Source organism: Heptranchias perlo, chromosome 4 (assembly GCF_035084215.1).
Source record: "Heptranchias perlo isolate sHepPer1 chromosome 4, sHepPer1.hap1, whole genome shotgun sequence".
NCBI classification, from domain to species: domain Eukaryota; kingdom Metazoa; phylum Chordata; class Chondrichthyes; order Hexanchiformes; family Hexanchidae; genus Heptranchias; species Heptranchias perlo.
The window spans coordinates 886,930-906,872 of NC_090328.1; the positions used below are offsets into that span (position 1 = coordinate 886,930).

At 46.0% G+C, this 19,943-nt stretch overlaps 1 protein-coding gene across 1 annotated transcript in view; it reads right to left on the reverse strand.

The window, feature by feature from the left end:
* LOC137320381 (uncharacterized) overlaps positions 1 to 19,943 on the reverse strand; it is a 123,689-nt gene that overhangs the window by 68,355 nt on the left and 35,391 nt on the right. Inside the window, exon 5 of the mRNA XM_067982081.1 lies at positions 439 to 19,103. Within this exon, the coding sequence (XP_067838182.1) occupies positions 439 to 19,103 (18,665 nt within the window). The remainder of the gene's footprint in view (positions 1 to 438; positions 19,104 to 19,943) is intronic.

Consider the following 19,943-nt stretch of genomic DNA (forward strand, 5'->3'; position numbering starts at 1 on the left):
AGGCCTGAAAGCTGATGGCCATTACCTCGGCTGCAGACCTCAGCCAGGGTTATGCTGGGCCAAGGATAAAGATCTGTACCTCAAAATCCAGGCAGGTTCAGGTCAGGTGGAGCACACTATGGGTGCGATCCACTAACTGGTGCCCATCGTGGAGAGAAATAAGCGACTGGCCCCACTGTCCTGTTTTCAAAAATCAACCCCATCTCACCACTTCCCCGAATTCCTTGTCTCCAGAAACATATTTAATTCCTCCTTAGCTCATTTATACTTTTTGCTTCCTTGGTAAGTTATTCCACAATTCTATTACTCTTTCATTGCCTTCTGTTATTAAAAATAAAGCCTATGTAGGATAATAGAGTATTTCCATAGAGTATGAATACAAAGTAAATAACATACAGAGACTTGATATTTACAAAGTGCAACCAGCACAAAACTTACATCTCCTGGAGATTCATTCATTGCATTTGAACTCTCAGAAGATATTTTCATACTTGGAAAGGTTCTTTCTTTGTGATAATTTGCAGTTGCCATCAATAGTGTAGATCCTGAAATGGATGAATTACTGGAAGGAACTGCAGTAATCAAAAGGGTTTCATTGATGGAATTGTCTGTAGTTCCCAGCGCAATTGTGCTAAATTTAATGTCTGTAGTTTCAGGAACAGTCGTATTGGTATAGGAGCCTGTACTTTCAGAAGTGGTTGTCTCGATGTCAGTGCCCCTAGATTCAGGAGCTGTCATATTGATGTCAGTGCCTCTCATTTCAGGACCGGTTGTATTGGTGTCATTGCTTATAGTTTCAGGACCAGTTGTATTGGTGTCATTGCCTCCAGTTTCAGGAGCAGTTGTATCAGTGTAACAGTAGCTAGTTTCAGGAATGGTTGAATCAATGTCATTGCCCATAGTCTCAGGAGCAATTGTATTGGTGTTGGTGCCCATAGTTCCAGGAGTTGCTGTATTGGTGTTGGTGCCCATTGTCGCAGGAGTATTTGGGTGGAAGCTCCTAGTTTCACGAATCATTCTATTGGTGTAGGAGCCTATAATTTCAGGAGCGGTTATATTGGTCTTGGTGCCCATAGTCTCAGGAGCGGTTATGTTTGAATTGATGCCCCTAGTTTCATGAATCATTCCGTTGGTGTTGGTGCCCCTAATTTCAGGAGTGGTTGTATTGGTGTTGCTGCCCATAGTCTCAGGAGCAGTTGTATCGGTGTTGGTGCCCGTACTCTCAGGAGCAATTGTATTGGTGTTAGTGCTCATACTCTCAGGAGCAATTGTATTGGTGTTGGTGCCCATAGTCCCAGGAGCGGTTGTGTCAGTGTTGGTGCCCATAGTTCCTGGAGCTGTTGTACTTGTGTCAACGCCCCTAGTCTCAGGAGTGGTTGTATTTGTGAGGATGCTCCTAGCTTCACGAATCATTCTGTTGGTGTCGAAGCCCGTAATTTCAGGATTGGTTGTATTATTGTCGGTGCCCATAGTTCCTGGAGCAGTTGTATTGTTGTTGGTGCCCACTGTCTCAGGAGTGTTTGTATTTGAGTTGATGCTCCTAGTTTCACAAATCATTCTGTTGGTGTCAGTGCCCCTAATTTCAGGAGCAGTTGTATTGATGTCATTGCCGATAGTTCCAGCAACAGTTGTATTGGTGTCATTGCCCATAGTTTCAGGAGCAATTGTACCGGTGTTGGTGCCCATCGTCTCAGGAGCGGTTGTATTTGAATCGATGCCCCTAGTTTCGTGAATCATTCCATTGGTGTTGGCACCCCTAATTTCAGGAGTGGTTGTATTGGTGTTGGTGCCTATAGTCTCAGGAACAGTTGTATTGGTGTTGGTGCCCATAGTCTCAGGAGCAGTTGTATTGGTGTTGGTGCCTATAGTCTCAGGAACAGTTGTATTGGTGTTGGTGCCTATAGTCTCAGGAGCAGTTGTATTGGTGTCGGTGCCCATAGTTTCAGGAGCGGCTATATTTGTGTGGATGTTCCTAGATTCACAATTCATTCTGCTGGTGTCGGAGCCTATAATTTCAGGAGCAGTTGTATTGGTGTCATTGCCCATAGTTCCTGGAGTGGTTGTATTTGTGTCGGCATCCCTAGTTTCAGGAGCAGTTGTATTGGTGTTGCTGCAAGTAGTTTCATGAGCAATTGTATCAGTGATGGTGCCCATAGTTCCAGCAACGGTTATATTGGTGTCACTGCCCATAGTTTCAGGAGTGGTTGTGTTGGTGTTGGTGCCCCTAGTTTCAGGTTCCGTTCTATAGGTGTCATAACCCCTAATTTCAGGAGCGGTTGTATTGTTGTCGATGCCCATAGTTCCTGGAGTGGTTGTACTTGTGTCGGCGCCCATCGTCTCAGAAGTGGTTGTATGGGTGTTGGTGTCCATCATCTCAGGAGTGATTGTATTTGAGTGGATGCTCCTAGATTCACGAATCATTCTGTTGGTGTCGGAGCCCCTAATTTCAGGAGCAGTTGTATTATTGTCGGTGCCCATAGTTCCTGGAGTGGTTGTATTTGTGTCGGTGTCCCTAGTTTCCGGAGCAGTTGTATTGGTGTTGGTGCCCATCATCTCAGGAGTGGTTGTATTTGAGTGGATGCTCCTAGTTTCACGAATCATTCTGTTGGGGTCAGAGCCCCGAATTTCAGGAGCGGTTGTATTGATGTTGGTGCCCATAGATCCAGTACTGGTTCTATTTATGTCGGCGCCCCTAGTTTTATTGGTGTTGGTGCCCGTAGTCTCAGGTGTGATTGTAATGGTATTGGTGCCCGTAGTCTCAGGTGTGATTGTAATGGTATTGGTGCCCCTAGTTTCAGAAGCAGTTATATTGGTGTCGGTGCCCGTAGTCTCAGGAGTGGTTGTATTTGTGTGGATGCTCCTAGTTTCACGATTCATTTTATTGGTGTCGGAGCCTCTAATTACAGCATCAGTTGTATTGGAGTCATTGCCCATAGTTTCAGGAGTGGTTGTGTTGGTGTTGCTGCCCCTAGTTTCAGGATCGGATCTATCGGTGTCATAGCCCCTAATTTCAGCAGCAGTTGTATTGTTGTAGGTGCCCATAGTTCCTGGAGTGGTTGTATTTGTTTCAGTACCTTCAGTTTCAGTAGCAATTGCATTGGTGTCAGTGCCCATCGTCTCAGAAGTGGTTGTATTTGAGTGGGTACTCCTAGTTTCACGAATCATTCTGTTGGTGTCGGAGCCACTAATTTCAGCAGTGGTTGTATTGGTGTCATTGCCCATAGTTCTTGGAGTGGTTGCATCGGTATTGGTGCCCATAGTTCCCAGAGTCGTTATATTGGTGTTGGTGCCCATAGTTCCAGCAATGGTTGTATTGGTATCATTGCCCATAGTTTCAGGAGTGGTTGTGTTGGTGTTGGTGCCCCGAGTTTCAGGATTGTTTCTATCGGTGTGATAACCCCTAATTTCAGGAGTGATTGTATTGTTGTTATTGCCCATAGTTCCTGAACTGGTTGTATTGGCGTTGGTGCCCGTAGTTCCTCTAGTTGTTGTATTTGTGTTGCTGCCCCTAGTTTCCGGAGCTGTTGTATTTGTGTTGTTGCCCATTGTCTCAGGAATGCTTGTATTTAAGTGGTTGCTCCTAGTTTCACGAATCACTCTGGTGGGGTCGAAGCCCCTAATTTCAGGAGTGGTTGTACTGATGTTGGTGCCCATACATCCAGAACTGGTTCTATTTGTGTCGGCACCCCTAGTTTCAGGAGCAATTATATTGGTGTTGGTGCCCATAGCCTTAGGTGTGGTCGTAATGGTGTTGGCGTCCCTAGTTTCAGGAGCAGTTGAATTGGTGTCGGAGCCCATCGTCTCAGGATTGGTTGTATTATTGTCGGTGCCCATAGTTCCTGGAGTGGTTGTATTTGTGAGGATGCTCCTAGCTTCACGAATCATTCTGTTGGTGTTGGACCCCCTAATTTCAAGAGTGGTTGCATTGATGTCATTGCCCATAGTTCCAGCAACAGTTGTATTGATGTCATTGCCCACAGTTCCTGGAGTGGTTTTCTCGGTGTTGCTGCCCATAGTCTCAGGAGTGGTTGTACTGGTGTTGGTACCCATAGTACCTGGAGCGGTTGTATTTGTATCGGCGCCCCTAATTTCAGGAGCAGTTGTGTTCTTGTTGGTGCCCTTAGTTTCAGCAGCAATTGTATTGGCGTTGGTGCCCATAGTCTCATGAGTGATTGTATTTGTGTGGATGCTCCTAGCTTCACGAATCACTCTGTAGGTGTTGGTGCCCCTAATTTCAGGAGTGGTTGTATCAGTGTTGGTGCCCCTAGTTTCAGGATCGGTTCTATCGGTGTCATAGCCCCTAATTTCAGCAGTTGCATTGTTGTCGGTGCCCATGGTTCCTGGAGTGCTGGAATGTGTGTTGGTGCCCATCGTCTCAGGAGTGCTTGTATTTGAGTCGGCGGCTCCAGCATCAGGAGCAGTTATATCGCTGTTGGTGCTCATAGTTTCAGGCGCGGTTGTATTGGTGTTGGTGCCCATAGTTTCAGGAACAGTTGTATTATTGTCGGTGCCCAGAGTTCCTGGAGTGGTTGTATTTGTGTCAATGCTCCTAGCTTCACGAATCATTCTGTTGGTGTTGGTTCCCCTAATTTCAGGAGTGGTTGCATTGATGTCATTGCCCATAGTTCCAGCAACAATTTTATTGATATCTTTGCCCAAAGTTCCTGGAGTGGTTTTCTCGGTGTCGGCGCCCCTAGTTTCAGGAGGCATTGTGTTGTTGTTGCTGCCCATAGTTTCAGGAGTGGTTGTATTGGTGTTGGTGCCCATAGATCTTGTACTGGTTCTATTTGTGTCGACGCCCCTAGTTTCCGGAGCAGTTGTATTGATGTTGGTGCCCATAGTCTCAGGAGTCGCTGTATTTGTGTGGATGTTCCTAGTTTCACGATTCATTTTAATGGTGTCGGAGCCTCTAATTTCAGTAGCAGTTGTATTGGTGTCACTGTCCATAGTTTGAGGAGTGGTTGTATTGGTGTTGCTACTCATAGTTCCTGGAGTGGTTGTGTTGGTGTTGGTGCCCTTACTTTCAGAATCGGTTCTATCGGTGTCATAGCCCCTATTTTCAACAGTTGTATTGTTGTTGGTGCTCATAGTTCCTGGAGTGGTTGTACTTGTGTCGGCAACCCTCGACTCAGAAGCGGTTGTATTAGTGTTGGTGCCCATCGTCTCAGGAGTGGTTGTATCTAGGAGGATGCTCCTAGCTTCACGAATCATTCTGTTGGTGTCGGAGTTCCTCATTTCAGGAGCGGTAGTATTGGTGTCATTGCCCATAGTTCCTGGAGTGGTTGTATTGGTGTTGGTGCCCATAGTTTCCGGAGCTGTTGTATCGGTGTTGGTGCCCATCGTCTCAAGAGTGGTTGTATTTGAGTGGATGCTCCTAGTTTCACGAATCATTCTGTTGGTGTCGGTGCCCCTAATTTCAGGAGTGGTTGTATTGACGTCATTGCCCATAGTTCCAGCAACAGTTGTATTGGTGTCATTGCCCATAGTTTCAGGAGCAATTGTATCGGTATTGGAGCTCATTGTCTCAAGAGTGGTTGTATTTGTGTGGGCGCCTTCAGCTTCAGGAGCAGTTATATTGGTGTTGGTGCTCATAGTTTCAGGAGCGGTTGTATTATTGTCGGTACCCATAGTTCCTGGAGTGGTTGTATTTTTGTCGGCACCCCTCGTCTCAGAAGCAGATGTATTGGTGTTGGTGCCCACCGTATCAGGAATGTTTGTATTTGAGTGGATGCTCCTAACTTCACAATTTATTCTGTTGGTGTCGGTGTCCCTAATTTCAGGAGTGGTTGTATTGAAGTCATTGCCCATTGTTCCAGCAACAGTTTTATTGGTGTCATTGCCCATAGTTTCAGGAGTGGTTGTATTAATGTTGGTGCCCATAGATCCCGGAGTCATTGTATCGGTGATGGTGCCCATAGTTCCAGCAACGGTTGTATTGGTGTCCTTGCCCATAGTTTCAGGAGTGGTTGTGTTGGTGTCGGCGTCCCTAGTTTCAGGATCGGTTCTATCAGTGTCATAGCCCCTAATTTCAGGAGCAGTTGCGTTATTATCGGTGCCCACAGTTCCTGGAGTGGTTGTATTTGTGTTGGCACCACTCATTTCAGAAGCAGTTGGATTGGTGTCAGTGCCCATCGTATCAGGAGTGGTATTTGTTAGGATGCTCCTAGATTCACGAATCATTCTGTTGGTGTCGGAGCCCCTAATTTCAGGAGCGGTTGTATTGGTGTTGGTGCCCATAGTTTCCGGAGCTGTTGTATTGGTGTTGGTGCCCATCGTCTCAAGAGTGGTTGTATTTGTGTCGATGCTCCTAGTTTCACGAATCATTCTGTTGGTGTCGGTGCACCTAATTTCAGGAGTGGTTGTATTGAAGTCATTGCCCATAGTTCCAACAACGGTTGTATTGGTGTCATTGCCCATAGTTTCAGGAGCAATTGTATCGGTGTTGGTGCCCATAGTTCCTGGAGTGGTTGTTTTGGTGTTGCTACTCATAGTTCCTGGAGTGGTTGTATTGGTGTTGCTACTCATAGTTCCTGGAGTGGTTGTATTGGTGTTGCTACTCATAGTTCCTGGAGTGGTTGTGTTGGTGTTGGTGCCCTTACTTTCAGGATCGGTTCTATCGGTGTCATAGCCCTTATTTTCAGCAGTTGTATTGTTGTCGATGCCCATAGTTCCTGGAGTGGTTGTACTTGTGTCGGCAACTCTCGTCTCAGAAGCAGTTGTATTGGTGTTGGTGCCCATCGTCTCAAGAGTGTTTGTATTTGAGTGGATGTTCCTAGTTTCACGAATCATTCTGTTGGTGTCGGTACCCCTAATTTCAGGAGTGGTTGTATTGATGTCATTGCCCATAGTTCCAGCAACAGTTGTATTGGTGTCATTGCCCATAGTTTCAGGAGCAATTGTATCGGTATTGGTGCTCATTGTCTCAAGAGTGGTTGTATTTGTGTGGGCGCCTTTAGCTTCAGGAGCAGTTATATTGGTGTTGGTGCTCATAGTTTCAGGAGCGGTTGTATTATTGTCGGTACCCATAGTTCCTGGAGTGGTTGTACTTTTGTCGGCACCCCTCGTCTCAGAAGCAGTTGTATTGGTGTTGGTGCCCACCGTCTCAGTAATGATTGTGTTTGAGTGGATGGTCCTAGTTTCACGAATCATTCTGTTGGTGTCGGTGCCCCTAATTTCAGGAGTGGTTGTATTGAAGTCATTGCCCATAGTTCCAGCAACAGTTGTATTGGTGTCATTGCCCATAGTTTCAGGAGCAATTGTATCGGTATTGGTGCTCATTGTCTCAGGAGTGGTTGTATTGGTGTTGGTGCCCATAGTTTCAGGAACAGTTGTATTATTGTCGGTGCCCAGAGTTCCTGGAGTGGTTGTATTTGTGTCGATGCTCCTAGCTTGACGAATCATTCTGTTGGTGTCGGTGCCCCTAATTTCAGGAGTGGTTGTATTGATGTCATTGCCCATAGTTCCAGCAACAGTTGTATTGGTGTCATTGCCCATAGTTTCAGGAGCAATTGTATCGGTATTGGTGCTCATTGTCTCAAGAGTGGTTGTATTTGTGTGGGCGCCTTTAGCTTCAGGAGCAGTTATATTGGTGTTGGTGCTCATAGTTTCAGGAGCGGTTGTATTATTGTCGGTACCCATAGTTCCTGGAGTGGTTGTATTTTTGTCGGCACCCCTCGTCTCAGAAGCAGATGTATTGGTGTTGGTGCCCACCGTCTCAGGAATGTTTGTATTTGAGTGGATGCTCCTAGCTTCACGAATCATTCTGTTGGTGTCGGTGCCCCGAATTTCAGGAGCGGTTGTATTGGTGTCATTGCGCATAGTTCCTGGAGTAGTTGTATTTGTGTCGGAGCCCCTAGTTTCAGGAGCAATTGTATTGGTGTTGGTGCCCATAGTTCCTGGAGTGGTTGTATTGGTGTTGCTACTCATAGTTCCTGGAGTGGTTGTGTTGGTGTTGGTGCCCTTACTTTCAGGATCGGTTCTATCGGTGTCATAGCCCCTATTTTCAGCAGTTGTATTGTTGTCGATGCCCATAGTTCCTGGAGTGGTTGTACTTGTGTCGGCAACTCTCGTCTCAGAAGCAGTTGTATTGGTGTTGGTGCCCTTCGTCTCAAGAGTGGTTGTATTTGAGTGGATGTTCCTAGTTTCACGAATCATTCTGATGGTGTCGGTGCCCCTAATTTCAGGAGTGGTTGTATTGATGTCATTGCCCATAGTTCCAGCAACAGTTGTATTGGTGTCATTGCCCATAGTTTCAGGAGCAATTGTATCGGTATTGGTGCTCATTGTCTCAGGAGTGGTTGTATTGGTGTTGGTGCCCAGATTTTCAGGAACAGTTGTATTATTGTCGGTGTCCAGAGTTCCTGGAGTGGTTGTATTTGTGTCGATGCTCCTAGCTTGACGAATCATTCTGTTGGTGTCGGTGCCCCTAATTTCAGGAGTGGTTGTATTGAAGTCATTGCCCATAGTTTCAGGAGCAATTGTATCGGTATTGGTGCTCATTGTCTCAAGAGTGGTTGTATTTGTGTGGGCGCCTTTAGCTTCAGGAGCAGTTATATTGGTGTTGGTGCTCATAGTTTCAGGAGCGGTTGTATTATTGTCGGTACCCATAGTTCCTGGAGTGGTTGTATTTTTGTCGGCACCCCTCGTCTCAGAAGCAGATGTATTGGTGTTGGTGCCCACCGTCTCAGGAATCATTGTATTTGAGTGAATGCTCCTAGCTTCACGAATCATTCTGTTGGTGTCGGTTCCCCTAATTTCAGGAGTGGTAGTATTGAAGTCATTGGCCATTGTTCCTGCAACAGTTTTATTGGTGTCCTTGCCCATAGTTTCAGGAGTGGTTGTGTTGGTGTCGGCATCCCAAGTTTCAGGATCGGTTCTATTGGTGTCATAGACCCTAATTTCAGCAGTTGTATTGTTGTTGGTGCCCATAGTTCCTGGAGTGATTGTACTTGTGTCGGCAACCCTCGTCTCAGAAGCGGTTGTATTGGTGTTGGTGCCCATCGTCTCAGGAGTGGTTGTATCAGGGAGGATGCTCCTATCTTCACGAATCATTCTGTTGGTGTCGGAGTTCCTAATTTCAGGTGCGGTTGTATTGGCGTCATTGCCCATAGTTCCTGGAGTGGTTGTATTGGTGTTGGTGCCCATAGTTCCTGGAGTGGTTGTATTGGTGTTGGTGCCCATAGTTTCCGGAGCTGTTGTATCGGTGTTGGTGCCCATCATCTCAAGAGTGGTTGTATTTGAGTGGATGCTCCTAGTTTCACGAATCATTCTGTTGGTGTCGGTGCCCCTAATTTCAGGAGTGGTTGTATTAACGTCATTGCCCACAGTTCCAGCAACAGTTGTATTGGTGTCATTGCCCATAGTTTCAGGAGCAATTGTATCGGTATTGGTGCTCATTGTCTCAGGAGTGGTTGTATTGGTGTTGGTGCCCATAGTTTCAGGAACAGTTGTATTATTGTCGGTGCCCAGAGTTCCTGGAGTGGTTGTATCTGTGTCGATGCTCCTAGCTTGACGAATCATTCTGTTGGTGTCGGTGCCCCTAATTTCAGGAGTGGTTGTATTGAAGTCATTGCCCATAGTTCCAGCAACAGTTGTATTGGTGTCATTGCCCATAGTTTCAGGAGCAATTGTATCGGTATTGGTGCTCATTGTCTCAAGAGTGGTTGTATTTGTGTGGGCGCCTTTAGCTTCAGGAGCGGTTGTATTATTGTCGGTACCCATAGTTCCTGGAGTGGTTGTATTTTTGTCGGCACCCCTCGTCTCAGAAGCAGATGTATCGGTGTTGGTGCCCACCGTCTCAGGAATGTTTGTATTTGAGTGGATGCTCCTAGCTTCACGAATCATTCTGTTGGTGTCGGTGCCCCTAATTTCTGGAGTGGTAGTATTGAAGTCATTGCCCATTGTTCCTGCAACAGTTTTATTGGTGTCATTGCCCATAGTTTCAGGAGGGGTTGTATTAATGTTGGTGCCCATAGATCCTGTACTGGTTCTATTTGTGTTGGCGCCCCTTGTTTCATGAACAGTTTTATTGGTGTCATTGCCCATAGTTTCAGGAGCAATTGTATCGATGTTGGTGCCCATAGATCCCGGAGTCATTGTATCGGTGATGGTGCCCATAGTTCCAGCAACGGTTGTATTGGTGTCCTTGCCCTTAGTTTCAGGAGTGGTTGTGTTGGTGTCAGCGCCTCTAGTTTCAGGATCGGGTCTATCGGTGTCAAAGCCCCTAATTTCAGGAGCAGTTGCATTGTTATCGGTGCCCATAGTTCCTGGAGTGGTTGTATTTGTGTTGGCACCACTCATTTCAGAAGCAGTTGGATTGGTGTCAGTGCCCATCGTATCAGGAGTGGTATTTGTTAGGATGCTCCTAGATTCACGAATCATTCTGTTGGTGTCGGAGCCCCTAATTTCAGGAGCAATTGTATTGGTGTTGGTGCCCATAGTTCCTGGAGTGGTTGTTTTGGTGTTGCTACTCATAGTTCCTGGAGTGGTTGTGTTGGTGTTGCTACTCATAGTTCCTGGAGTGGTTGTGTTGGTGTTGGTGCCCTTACTTTCAGGATCGGTTCTATCGGTGTCATAGCCCCTATTTTCAGCAGTTGTATTGTTGTCGATGCCCATAGTTCCTGGAGTGGTTGTACTTGTGTCGGCAACTCTCGTCTCAGAAGCAGTTGTATTGGTGTTGGTGCCCATCGTCTCAAGAGTGGTTGTATTTGAGTGGATGGTCCTAGTTACACGAATCATTCTGTTGGTGTCGGTGCCCCTAATTTCAGGAGTGGTTGTATTGATGTCATTGCCCATAGTTCCAGCAACAGTTGTATTGGTGTCATTGCCCATAGTTTCAGGAGCAATTGTATCTGTATTGGTGCTCATTGTCTCAGGAGCGGTTGTATTGGTGTTGGTGCCCATAGTTTCAGGAACAGTTGTATTATTGTCGGTGTCCAGAGTTCCTGGAGTGGTTGTATTTGTGTCGATGCTCCTAGCTTGACGAATCATTCTGTTGGTGTCGGTGCCCCTAATTTCAGGAGTGGTTGTATTGATGTCATTGCCCATAGTTCCAGCAACAGTTGTATTGGTGTCATTGCCCATAGTTTCAGGAGCAATTGTATCGGTATTGGTGCTCATTGTCTCAAGAGTGGTTGTATTTGTGTGGGCGCCTTTAGCTTCAGGAGCGGTTGTATTATTGTCGGTACCCATAGTTCCTGGAGTGGTTGTATTTTTGTCGGCACCCCTCGTCTCAGAAGCAGATGTATCGGTGTTGGTGCCCACCGTCTCAGGAATGTTTGTATTTGAGTGGATGCTCCTAGCTTCACGAATCATTCTGTTGGTGTCGGTGCCCCTAATTTCAGGAGTGGTTGTATTGAAGTCATTGCCCATAGTTTCAGGAGCAATTGTATCTGTATTGGTGCTCATTGTCTCAGGAGCGGTTGTATTGGTGTTGGTGCTCATAGTTTCAGGAGCGGTTGTATTATTGTCGGTACCCATAGTTCCTGGAGTGGTTGTATTTTTGTCGGCACCCCTCGTCTCAGAAGCAGTTGTATTGGTGTTGGTGCCCATAGTTCCTGGAGTGGTTGTATTGGTGTTGCTACTCATAGTTCCTGGAGTGGTTGTGTTGGTGTTGGTGCCCTTACTTTCAGGATCGGTTCTATCGGTGTCATAGCCCCTATTTTCAACAGTTGTATTGTTGTCGATGCCCATAGTTCCTGGAGTGGTTGTACTTGTGTCGGCAACCCTCGACTCAGAAGCGGTTGTATTAGTGTTGGTGCCCATCGTCTCAGGAGTGGTTGTATCTGGGAGGATGCTCCTAGATTCACGAATCATTCTGTTGGTGTCGGAACCCCTAATTTCAGGAGCGGTTGTATTGGTGTTGGTGCCCATAGTTCCTGGAGTGGTTGTATTGGTGTTGGTGCCCATAGTTTCCGGAGCTGTTGTATTGGTGTTGGTGCCCATCGTCTCAAGAGTGGTTGTATTTGAGTGGATGCTCCTAGTTTCGCGAATCATTCTGTTGGTGTCAGTGCCCCTAATTTCAGGAGTGGTTGTATTGAAGTCATTGCCCATAGTTCCAGCAACAGTTGTATTGGTGTCATTGCCCATAGTTTCAGGAGCAATTGTATCGGTATTGGTGCTCATTGTCTCAAGTGTGGTTGTATTTGTGTGGGCGCCTTTAGCTTCAGGAGCAGTTATATTGGTGTTGGTGCTCATAGTTTCAGGAGCGGTTGTATTATTGTCGGTACCCATAGTTCCTGGAGTGGTTGCATTTTTGTCGGCACCCCTCGTCTCAGAAGCAGGTGTATTGGTGTTGGTGCCCACCGTCTCAGGAATGTTTGTATTTGAGTGGATTCTCCTTGCTTCACAATTTATTCTGTTGGTGTCGGTGCCCCTAATTTCAGGAGTGGTTGTATTGAAGTCATTGCCCATTGTTCCTGCAACAGTTTTATTGGTGTCATTGCCCATAGTTTCAGGAGTGGTTGTATTAATGTTGGTGCCCATAGATCCCGGAGTCGTTGTATCGGTGATGGTGCCCATAGTTCCAGCAACGGTTGTATTGGTGTCCTTGCCCATAGTTTCAGGAGTGGTTGTGTTGGTGTCGGCGTCCCTAGTTTCAGGATCGGGTCTATCAGTGTCATAGCCCCTAATTTCAGGAGCAGTTGCATTGTTATCGGTGCCCACAGTTCCTGGAGTGGTTGTATTTGTGAGGATGCTCCTAGATTCACGAATCATTCTGTTGGTGTCGGAGCCCCTAATTTCAGGAGCGGTTGTATTGGTGTTGGTGCCCATAGTTTCCGGAGCTGTTGTATCGGTGTTGGTGCCCATCGTCTCAAGAGTGGTTGTATTTGAGTGGATGCTCCTAGTTTCACAAATCATTCTGTTGGTGTCGGTACCCCTAATTTCAGGAGTGGCTGTATTGAAGTCATTGCCCATAGTTCCAGCAACGGTTGTATTGGTGTCATTGCCCATAGTTTCAGAAGCAATTGTATCGGTGTTGGTGCCCATAGTTCCTGGAGTGGTTGTTTTGGTGTTGCTACTCATAGTTCCTGGAGTGGTTGTGTTGGTGTTGCTACTCATAGTTCCTGGAGTGGTTGTGTTGGTGTTGGTGCCCTTACTTTCAGGATCGGTTCTATCGGTGTCATAGCCCCTATTTTCAGCAGTTGTATTGTTGTCGATGCCCATAGTTCCTGGAGTGGTTGTACTTGTGTCGGCAACTCTCGTCTCAGAAGCAGTTGTATTGGTGTTGGTGCCCATTGTCTCAGGATTGGTTGTATTTGAGTGGATGGTCCTAGTTACACGAATCATTCTGTTGGTGTCGGTGCCCCTAATTTCAGGAGTGGTTGTATTGAAGTCATTGCCCATAGTTCCAGCAACAGTTGTATTGGTGTCATTGCCCATAGTTTCAGGAGCAATTGTATCGGTATTGGTGCTCATTGTCTCAGGAGTGGTTGTATTGGTGTTGGTGCCCTTAGCTTCAGGAGCAGTTATATTGGTGTTGGTGCTCATAGTTTCAGGAGCGGTTGTATTATTGTCGGTACCCATAGTTCCTGGAGTGGTTGTATTTTTGTCGGCACCCCTCGTCTCAGAAGCAGATGTATTGGTGTTGGTGCCCACCGTCTCAGGAATCATTGTATTTGTGTCGATGCTCCTAGCTTCACGAATCATTCTGTTGGTGAAGGTGCCCCTAATTTCAGGAGTGGTAGTATTGAAGGCATTGCCCATTGTTCCTGCAACAGTTTTATTGGTGTCATTGCCCATAGTTTCAGGAGGGGTTGTATTAATGTTGGTGCCCATAGATCCTGTACTGGTTCTATTTGTGTTGGCGCCCCTTGTTTCATGAACAGTTTTATTGGTGTTGCTGCAATTAGTTTCAGGAGCAATTGTATCGATGTTGGTGCCCATAGATCCCGGTGTCGTTTTATTGGTGATGTGGCCCATAGTTCCAGCAATGGTTGTATTGGTGTCCTTGCCCATAGTTCCTGGAGTGGTTGTGTTGGTGTCGGCGTCCCTAGTTTCAGGATCGGTTCTATCGGTGTCATAGCCCTTATTTTCAGCAGTTGTATTGTTGTCGATGCCCATAGTTCCTGGAGTGGTTGTACTTGTGTCGGCAACCCTCGTCTCAGAAGCGGTTGTATTGGTGTTGGTGCCCATCGTCTCAGGAGTGGTTGTATCTGGGAGGATGCTCCTAGATTCACGAATCATTCTGTTGGTGTCGGAGTTCCTAATTTCAGGAGCGGTTGTATTGGTGTCATTGCTCATAGTTCCTGGAGTAGTTGTATTTGTGTCGGCGCCCCTAGTTTCAGGAGCAATTGTATTGGTGTTGGTGCCCATCGTTCCTGGAGTGGTTGTGTTGGTGTTGCTACTCATAGTTCCTGGAGTGGTTGTGTTGGTGTTGGTGCCCTTACTTTCAGGATCGGTTCTATCGGTGTCATTGCCCCTATTTTCAGCAGTTGTATTGTTGTCGATGCCCATAGTTCCTGGAGTGGTTGTACTTGTGTCGGCAACTCTCGTCTCAGAAGCAGTTGTATTGGTGTTGGTGCCCATTGTCTCAGGAGTGGTTGTATCTGGGAGGATACTCCTAGCTTCACGAATCATTCTGTTGGTGTTGAAGCCCCTAATTTCAGGAGCGGTTGTATTGTTGTTGGTGCCCATAGTTCCTGGAGTGGTTGTATTGGTGTTGGTGCCCATAGTTTCCGGAGCTGTTGTATTGGTGTTGGTGTCCATCGTCTCAGGAGTGGTTGCATATGAGTCGGCACCTTTAGCTTCAGGAGCAGTTATATCGGTGTTGTTGCTCATAGTTTCCGGAGCTGTTGTATTGGCATTGTTGCCCATCGTCTCAGGAGTGGTTGTATCTGGGAGGATGCTCCTAGCTTCACGAATCATTCTGTTGGTGTTGAAGCCCCTAATTTCAGGAGCGGTTGTATTGTTGTTGGTGCCCATAGTTCCTGGAGTGGTTGTATTTGAGTGGATGTTCCTAGTTTCACGAATCATTCTGTTGGTGTCGGTACCGCTAATTTCAGGAGTGGTTGTATTGATGTCATTGCCCATCGTTCCAGCAACAGTTGTATTGGTGTCATTGCCAATAGTTTCAGGACCAATTATATTGGTGTTGGTGTCCATCGTCTCAGGAGTGGTTGTATATGAGTCGGCAGCTTTAGCTTCAGGCGCAGTTATATCGGTGTTGTTGCTCATAGTTTCAGGAGAGGTTGTATTGGTGTTGGTGCCCATAGTTTCAGCAGTAGTTGTATTATTGTTGGTGCCCATACTTCCTGGAGTGGTTGTATTTGTGTCGATGCTCCTAGCTTCGCGAATCCTTCTGTTGGTGTTGGACCCCCCTATTTCAGGAGTGTTGGTATTGATGTCATTGCCCATAATTCCAGCAACAGCTGTATTGGTGTCACTGCCCATAGTTCCTGGACTGGTTTTCTTTGTGTTGGTGCCCATAGTTTCAGGAGAGGTTGTGTTGGTGTTGGTGCCCCTAGTTTCAGGATCGGTTCTATCGGTGTCATTGCCCCTAATATCAGGAGCAGTTATGTTGGTGTTGGTGCCCATAGTTCCTGGAGTGGTTGTATTGGTGTTGGTGCCCATAATTTCAGGAGTGGTTGTATTTGAGTGGATGCTTCCAGTTTCACGAATCATTCTGTTGGTGTGAGAGCCCCTAATTTCAGGAGCAGATGTATTGGTGCCATTGCTCACTGGAGTCGTATCAGTGTTGGTGCCCATAGTACCTGGAGTCATTGTATTGGTGTTGGTGCCCCTAGTTTCAGGATTGATTGAATCGGTGGTATTACCCATATTTATATGAGTGGTTATATCGTTGTCATTGCCCATAGTCTCAGGAGCGGTTGTATTGGTGTGCATGTTCCTAGTTTTATGAACCACCGTGTTGGTGTCAGTGCCCCTAGTTCCAACAGCAGTTATATTTGTGTCGTTGCTCATTGTTACAGGAGCAGTTGTATCAGTGTCATTGCCCATAGTTCCAACAGCTGTTTCGTGAGTGATTGAATCGGTGGTATTGCCCATAGTTATATGAGTGGTTATATCGTTGTCATTACCCATAGTTTCAGGAGTGGTCGTGTTGGTGTCGTTGCCCCTAGTTTCAGGAGCAGTATTTTTATCATTGCCTGTAAATTCAGGAGTGGTTTTACTGGTGTTGGTGTCCTTAGTTTCCAGAGTGTTTACATTGGTGTCAGTACCTGTAGATTCAGGAGTGGTTGAATCGATGGTATTGCCCATAATTATATAAGTGGTTTTATTAGTGTCATTGCCTATAGTTTTAGGAGTGTTTATATCGTCATTACTCATAGTCTCAGGAGTGTTTATATTGATGTCATTTCCCATTGTTCTCGGAGTTGTTGTTTTGTTGTCTTTGCCCATAGTTCCTGGAGTGGTTGTATTTGTGTCGGCGTCCCTAGTTTCAGGAGCAGTTGTATCAGTGTCAATACTGCTTGTTTCAGGGGCGGTTGTATTGATGTCATTGCTTACAGTCTCAGGAGTTGTTACATTGTTGTGAATGCTCCTAGTTTCACGAACTATTGCGTTGGTGGCGGTACCTCTAGCTTCAACAGTGGTTATATCGGTGTCATTTCCCATAGTTTCAGGAGTGGTTGTATTTGTGTCAGCGCTTCTAGTTTCAAGAGTGATTGAATCAGTGGTACTCCCCATAACCATAGGATTGGTTGTATTGGTGCCAGTGCCTGTACTTTCATGAGCACTTTTACTGGTGTCAGTACACATAGTTTCACAAGCGGTTGTTTTGGTGTCATTGCCCATCGTTTCTGGAGCAGTTGTATTGGTATTGGTGTCCTTAGTTTCCAGTGTGGTTGCATTGGTGTTGGTGCCCGTAGTTTCAGGAGCAGTTGTATTGGTGTCGGCGCCCACAGATTCGGACGTGGTTGAATTGGTGTCGGTGCTCCTAGTTTCCACAGTGGTTGTATTGGTGTCGGTGCTCCTAGTTTCAGCAGTGGTTGTATTGGTGTCGGTGCTCCTAGTTTCAGCAGTGGTTGTATTGGTGTCGGTGCTCCTAGTTTCAGCAGTGGTTGTATTGGTGTTGGTGCTCCTAGTTTCAGTAGCAGTTGTATTGGTGTTGGTGCTCCTAGTTTTAGCAGTGGTTGTATTAGTGTCGGTGCCTGTACTTTCAGGAGCAGTTGTATTGGTCCCAGTGCCTGTAGTTTCAGGAGTGGTTGTATTGGTCCCGGTGCCTGTAGTTTCAGGAATGGTTGTATTGATGTCGGTGCCGCTAATTGCAGAGGTGCTTGTATTGGTATCAATGCCCATGGTTTCTGGTGCGATTGAGGTGACGTCGTGGCCCATAATAATAGGTGCGGTTGTATTGGTGTCCATGCCCATAGTTACAGGAGTGGTTGTATTGGTGTCAGTGCCCATAGTTACAGGAGTGGTTGTATTGGTGTCAGTGCCCATAGTTTCAGGAGTGGTTGTATTGGTGTCAGTGTTTGTAGTTTCAGGAGTGATTGTATTGGTGTCAGTGTTTGTAGTTTCAGGAGTGGTTGTATTGGTGTCAGTGTTTGTAGTTTCAGGAGCGGTTGTATTGGTGTCAATATTTGTAGTTTCAGGAGGTGTTGTATTGGTGTCAGTGTTCGTAGTTTCAGGAGCGGTTGTATTGGTGTCGATGTTTGTAGTTTCAGGAGGTGTTGTACTGGTGTCGATGTTTGTAGTTTCAGGAGGTGTTGTATTGGTGTTGATGTTTGTAGTTTCAGGAGCGGTTGTATTGGTGTTGATGTTTGTAGTTTCAGGAGGTGTTGTATTGGTGTTGATGTTTGTAGTTTCAGGAGCGGTTGTATTGGTGTCAGTGCTTGTAGTTTCAGGAGCGGTTGTATTGTTGATGTTTGTAGTTTCAGGAGGTGTTGTATTGGTGTTGATGTTTGTAGTTTCAGGAGCGGTTGTATTGGTGTTGATGTTTGTAGTTTCAGGAGCGGTTGTATTGGTGTTGATGTTTGTAGTTTCAGGAGTGGTTGTATTGGTGTTGATGTTTGTAGTTTCAGGAGGTGTTGTATTGGTGTTGATGTTTGTAGTTTCAGGAGCGGTTGTATTGGTGTTGATGTTTGAAGTTTCAGGAGGTGTTGTATTGGTGTTGATGTTTGTAGTTTCAGGAGCGGTTGTATTGGTGTTGATGTTTGAAGTTTCAGGAGCGGTTGTATTGGTGTTGATGTTTGTAGTTTCAGGAGCGGTTGTATTGGTGTCGATGTTTGAAGTTTCAGGAGCGGTTGTATTGGTGTCGATGTTTGAAGTTTCAGGAGCGGTTGTATTGGTGTCGATGTTTGAAGTTTCAGGAGGTGTTGTATTGGTGTCAGTGTTTGTAGTTTCAGGAGGTGTCATATTGGTGTCGATGTTTGTAGTTTCAGGAGCGGTTGTATTGGTGTCAGTGTTTATAGTTTCAGGAGGTGTTGTATTGGTGTCAGTGTTTGTAGTTTCAGGAGGTGTTGTATTGGTGTTGATGTTTGTAGTTTCAGAAGCGGTTGTATTGGTGTCAGTGTTTGTAGTTTCAGGTGTTGTATTGGTGTCAGTGTTTATAGTTTCAGGAGGTGTTGTATTGGTGTCGATGTTTGAAGTTTCAGGAGGTGTTGTATTGGTGTTGATGTTTGTAGTTTCAGAAGCGGTTGTATTGGTGTCAGTGTTTGTAGTTTCAGGTGTTGTATTGGTGTCAGTGTTTGTAGTTTCAGGTGTTGTATTGGTGTCGATGTTTGTAGTTTCAGGTGTTGTATTGGTGTCAGTGTTTGTAGTTTCAGGTGTTGTATTGGTGTCAGTGTTTGTAGTTTCAGGTGTTGTATTGGTATGGATGTTCCCAGTTCCATGAGTCATATTGGTGCTGGAGCCCCTGCTATTAGGAAAGGTTGTACTGGTGTCATTGCCTCTGATTTCAGCAGCGGTTGCATCAGCGCCTTTGCCCATAGTTTCAGAAGCGGTTTTATTGATTTTGGTGACTGTAATTTCAGAAGAGGCTGAATTGCTGTCGGTGCCTGTGGCTGCGTAAGTGATTGTATTGGTGTCAGTGCTTGTAGTTTTAGTATCAATAATTTTGGTAGTGGTATTGGCTGATGATGGTATAGATTCAACAGTACGAACTCCTGGAGACCTTGCATATGCTCTTGTAGGTGATGTGCCTAGATGAAGAAAGTAAAATGTTTCGGTAATTCTATATTCTTCTACCTTGAAACTTATATGCTTTGAATTTTATATGAAACATTTGCATTATTTATTTATAACACAATAAAATGATAGGTGGGTCAGTGTATTCCATTTGAAAGTGCATTGCAAGATCCTGTGTTGCCCAATCTCAATGAGAAATTCCATGACAAAAGTGACCACATCTACCTGCAGTATCTTTAATGCCTATAGGTGACACTGTGATGGATCTTACAGTAACATTGGCCTTGACATTAATTCCCCCTCCCATGATGGGCAGGAGAGGGTGGGCGGTGGGGGGGGGGGGGGGGGGAGTTGAAATGTGAAATCCGCGTAACACGATCCAAATACATCGCGCATGTGCCCGCCGCCATTTTTATGGCTCCAATAGTGGGAGCCCGATTTGAAACTTACTGCCTGCTGCACGGGTTTCCCAGGGATCAGGAAACTCGGCAGTAAAAGGGAGGCGGGAGGTGCCGGCTCTCCAAGGTAAGTGGCTCTTTCAGCAGTCCTTAAGCAGGAGTGCTCCCCCCATACCCCATCAGGAAGCCTTTGGCCTCCCCCAGCCCTGATCTCCAGCATCCCTCCCCACCCAGCCCACCTGATCATGGGCCTCCTACCTGATGGCCATACTGGGTTTTTTGGCCAATTTCGACCAACTCAGAATGCGTTTGTTGGACACAACTGCAATGTTGTTCTCGCCGTGACATTTACTGAGGCATCACTTTTTCTGACCACAGATGTGGGATAAACATTGAATTTTGGTAAAGCAGCCCCATGAGTCATAGTTGCCAACCGCTTGTTTTCTGAAGGAGTGA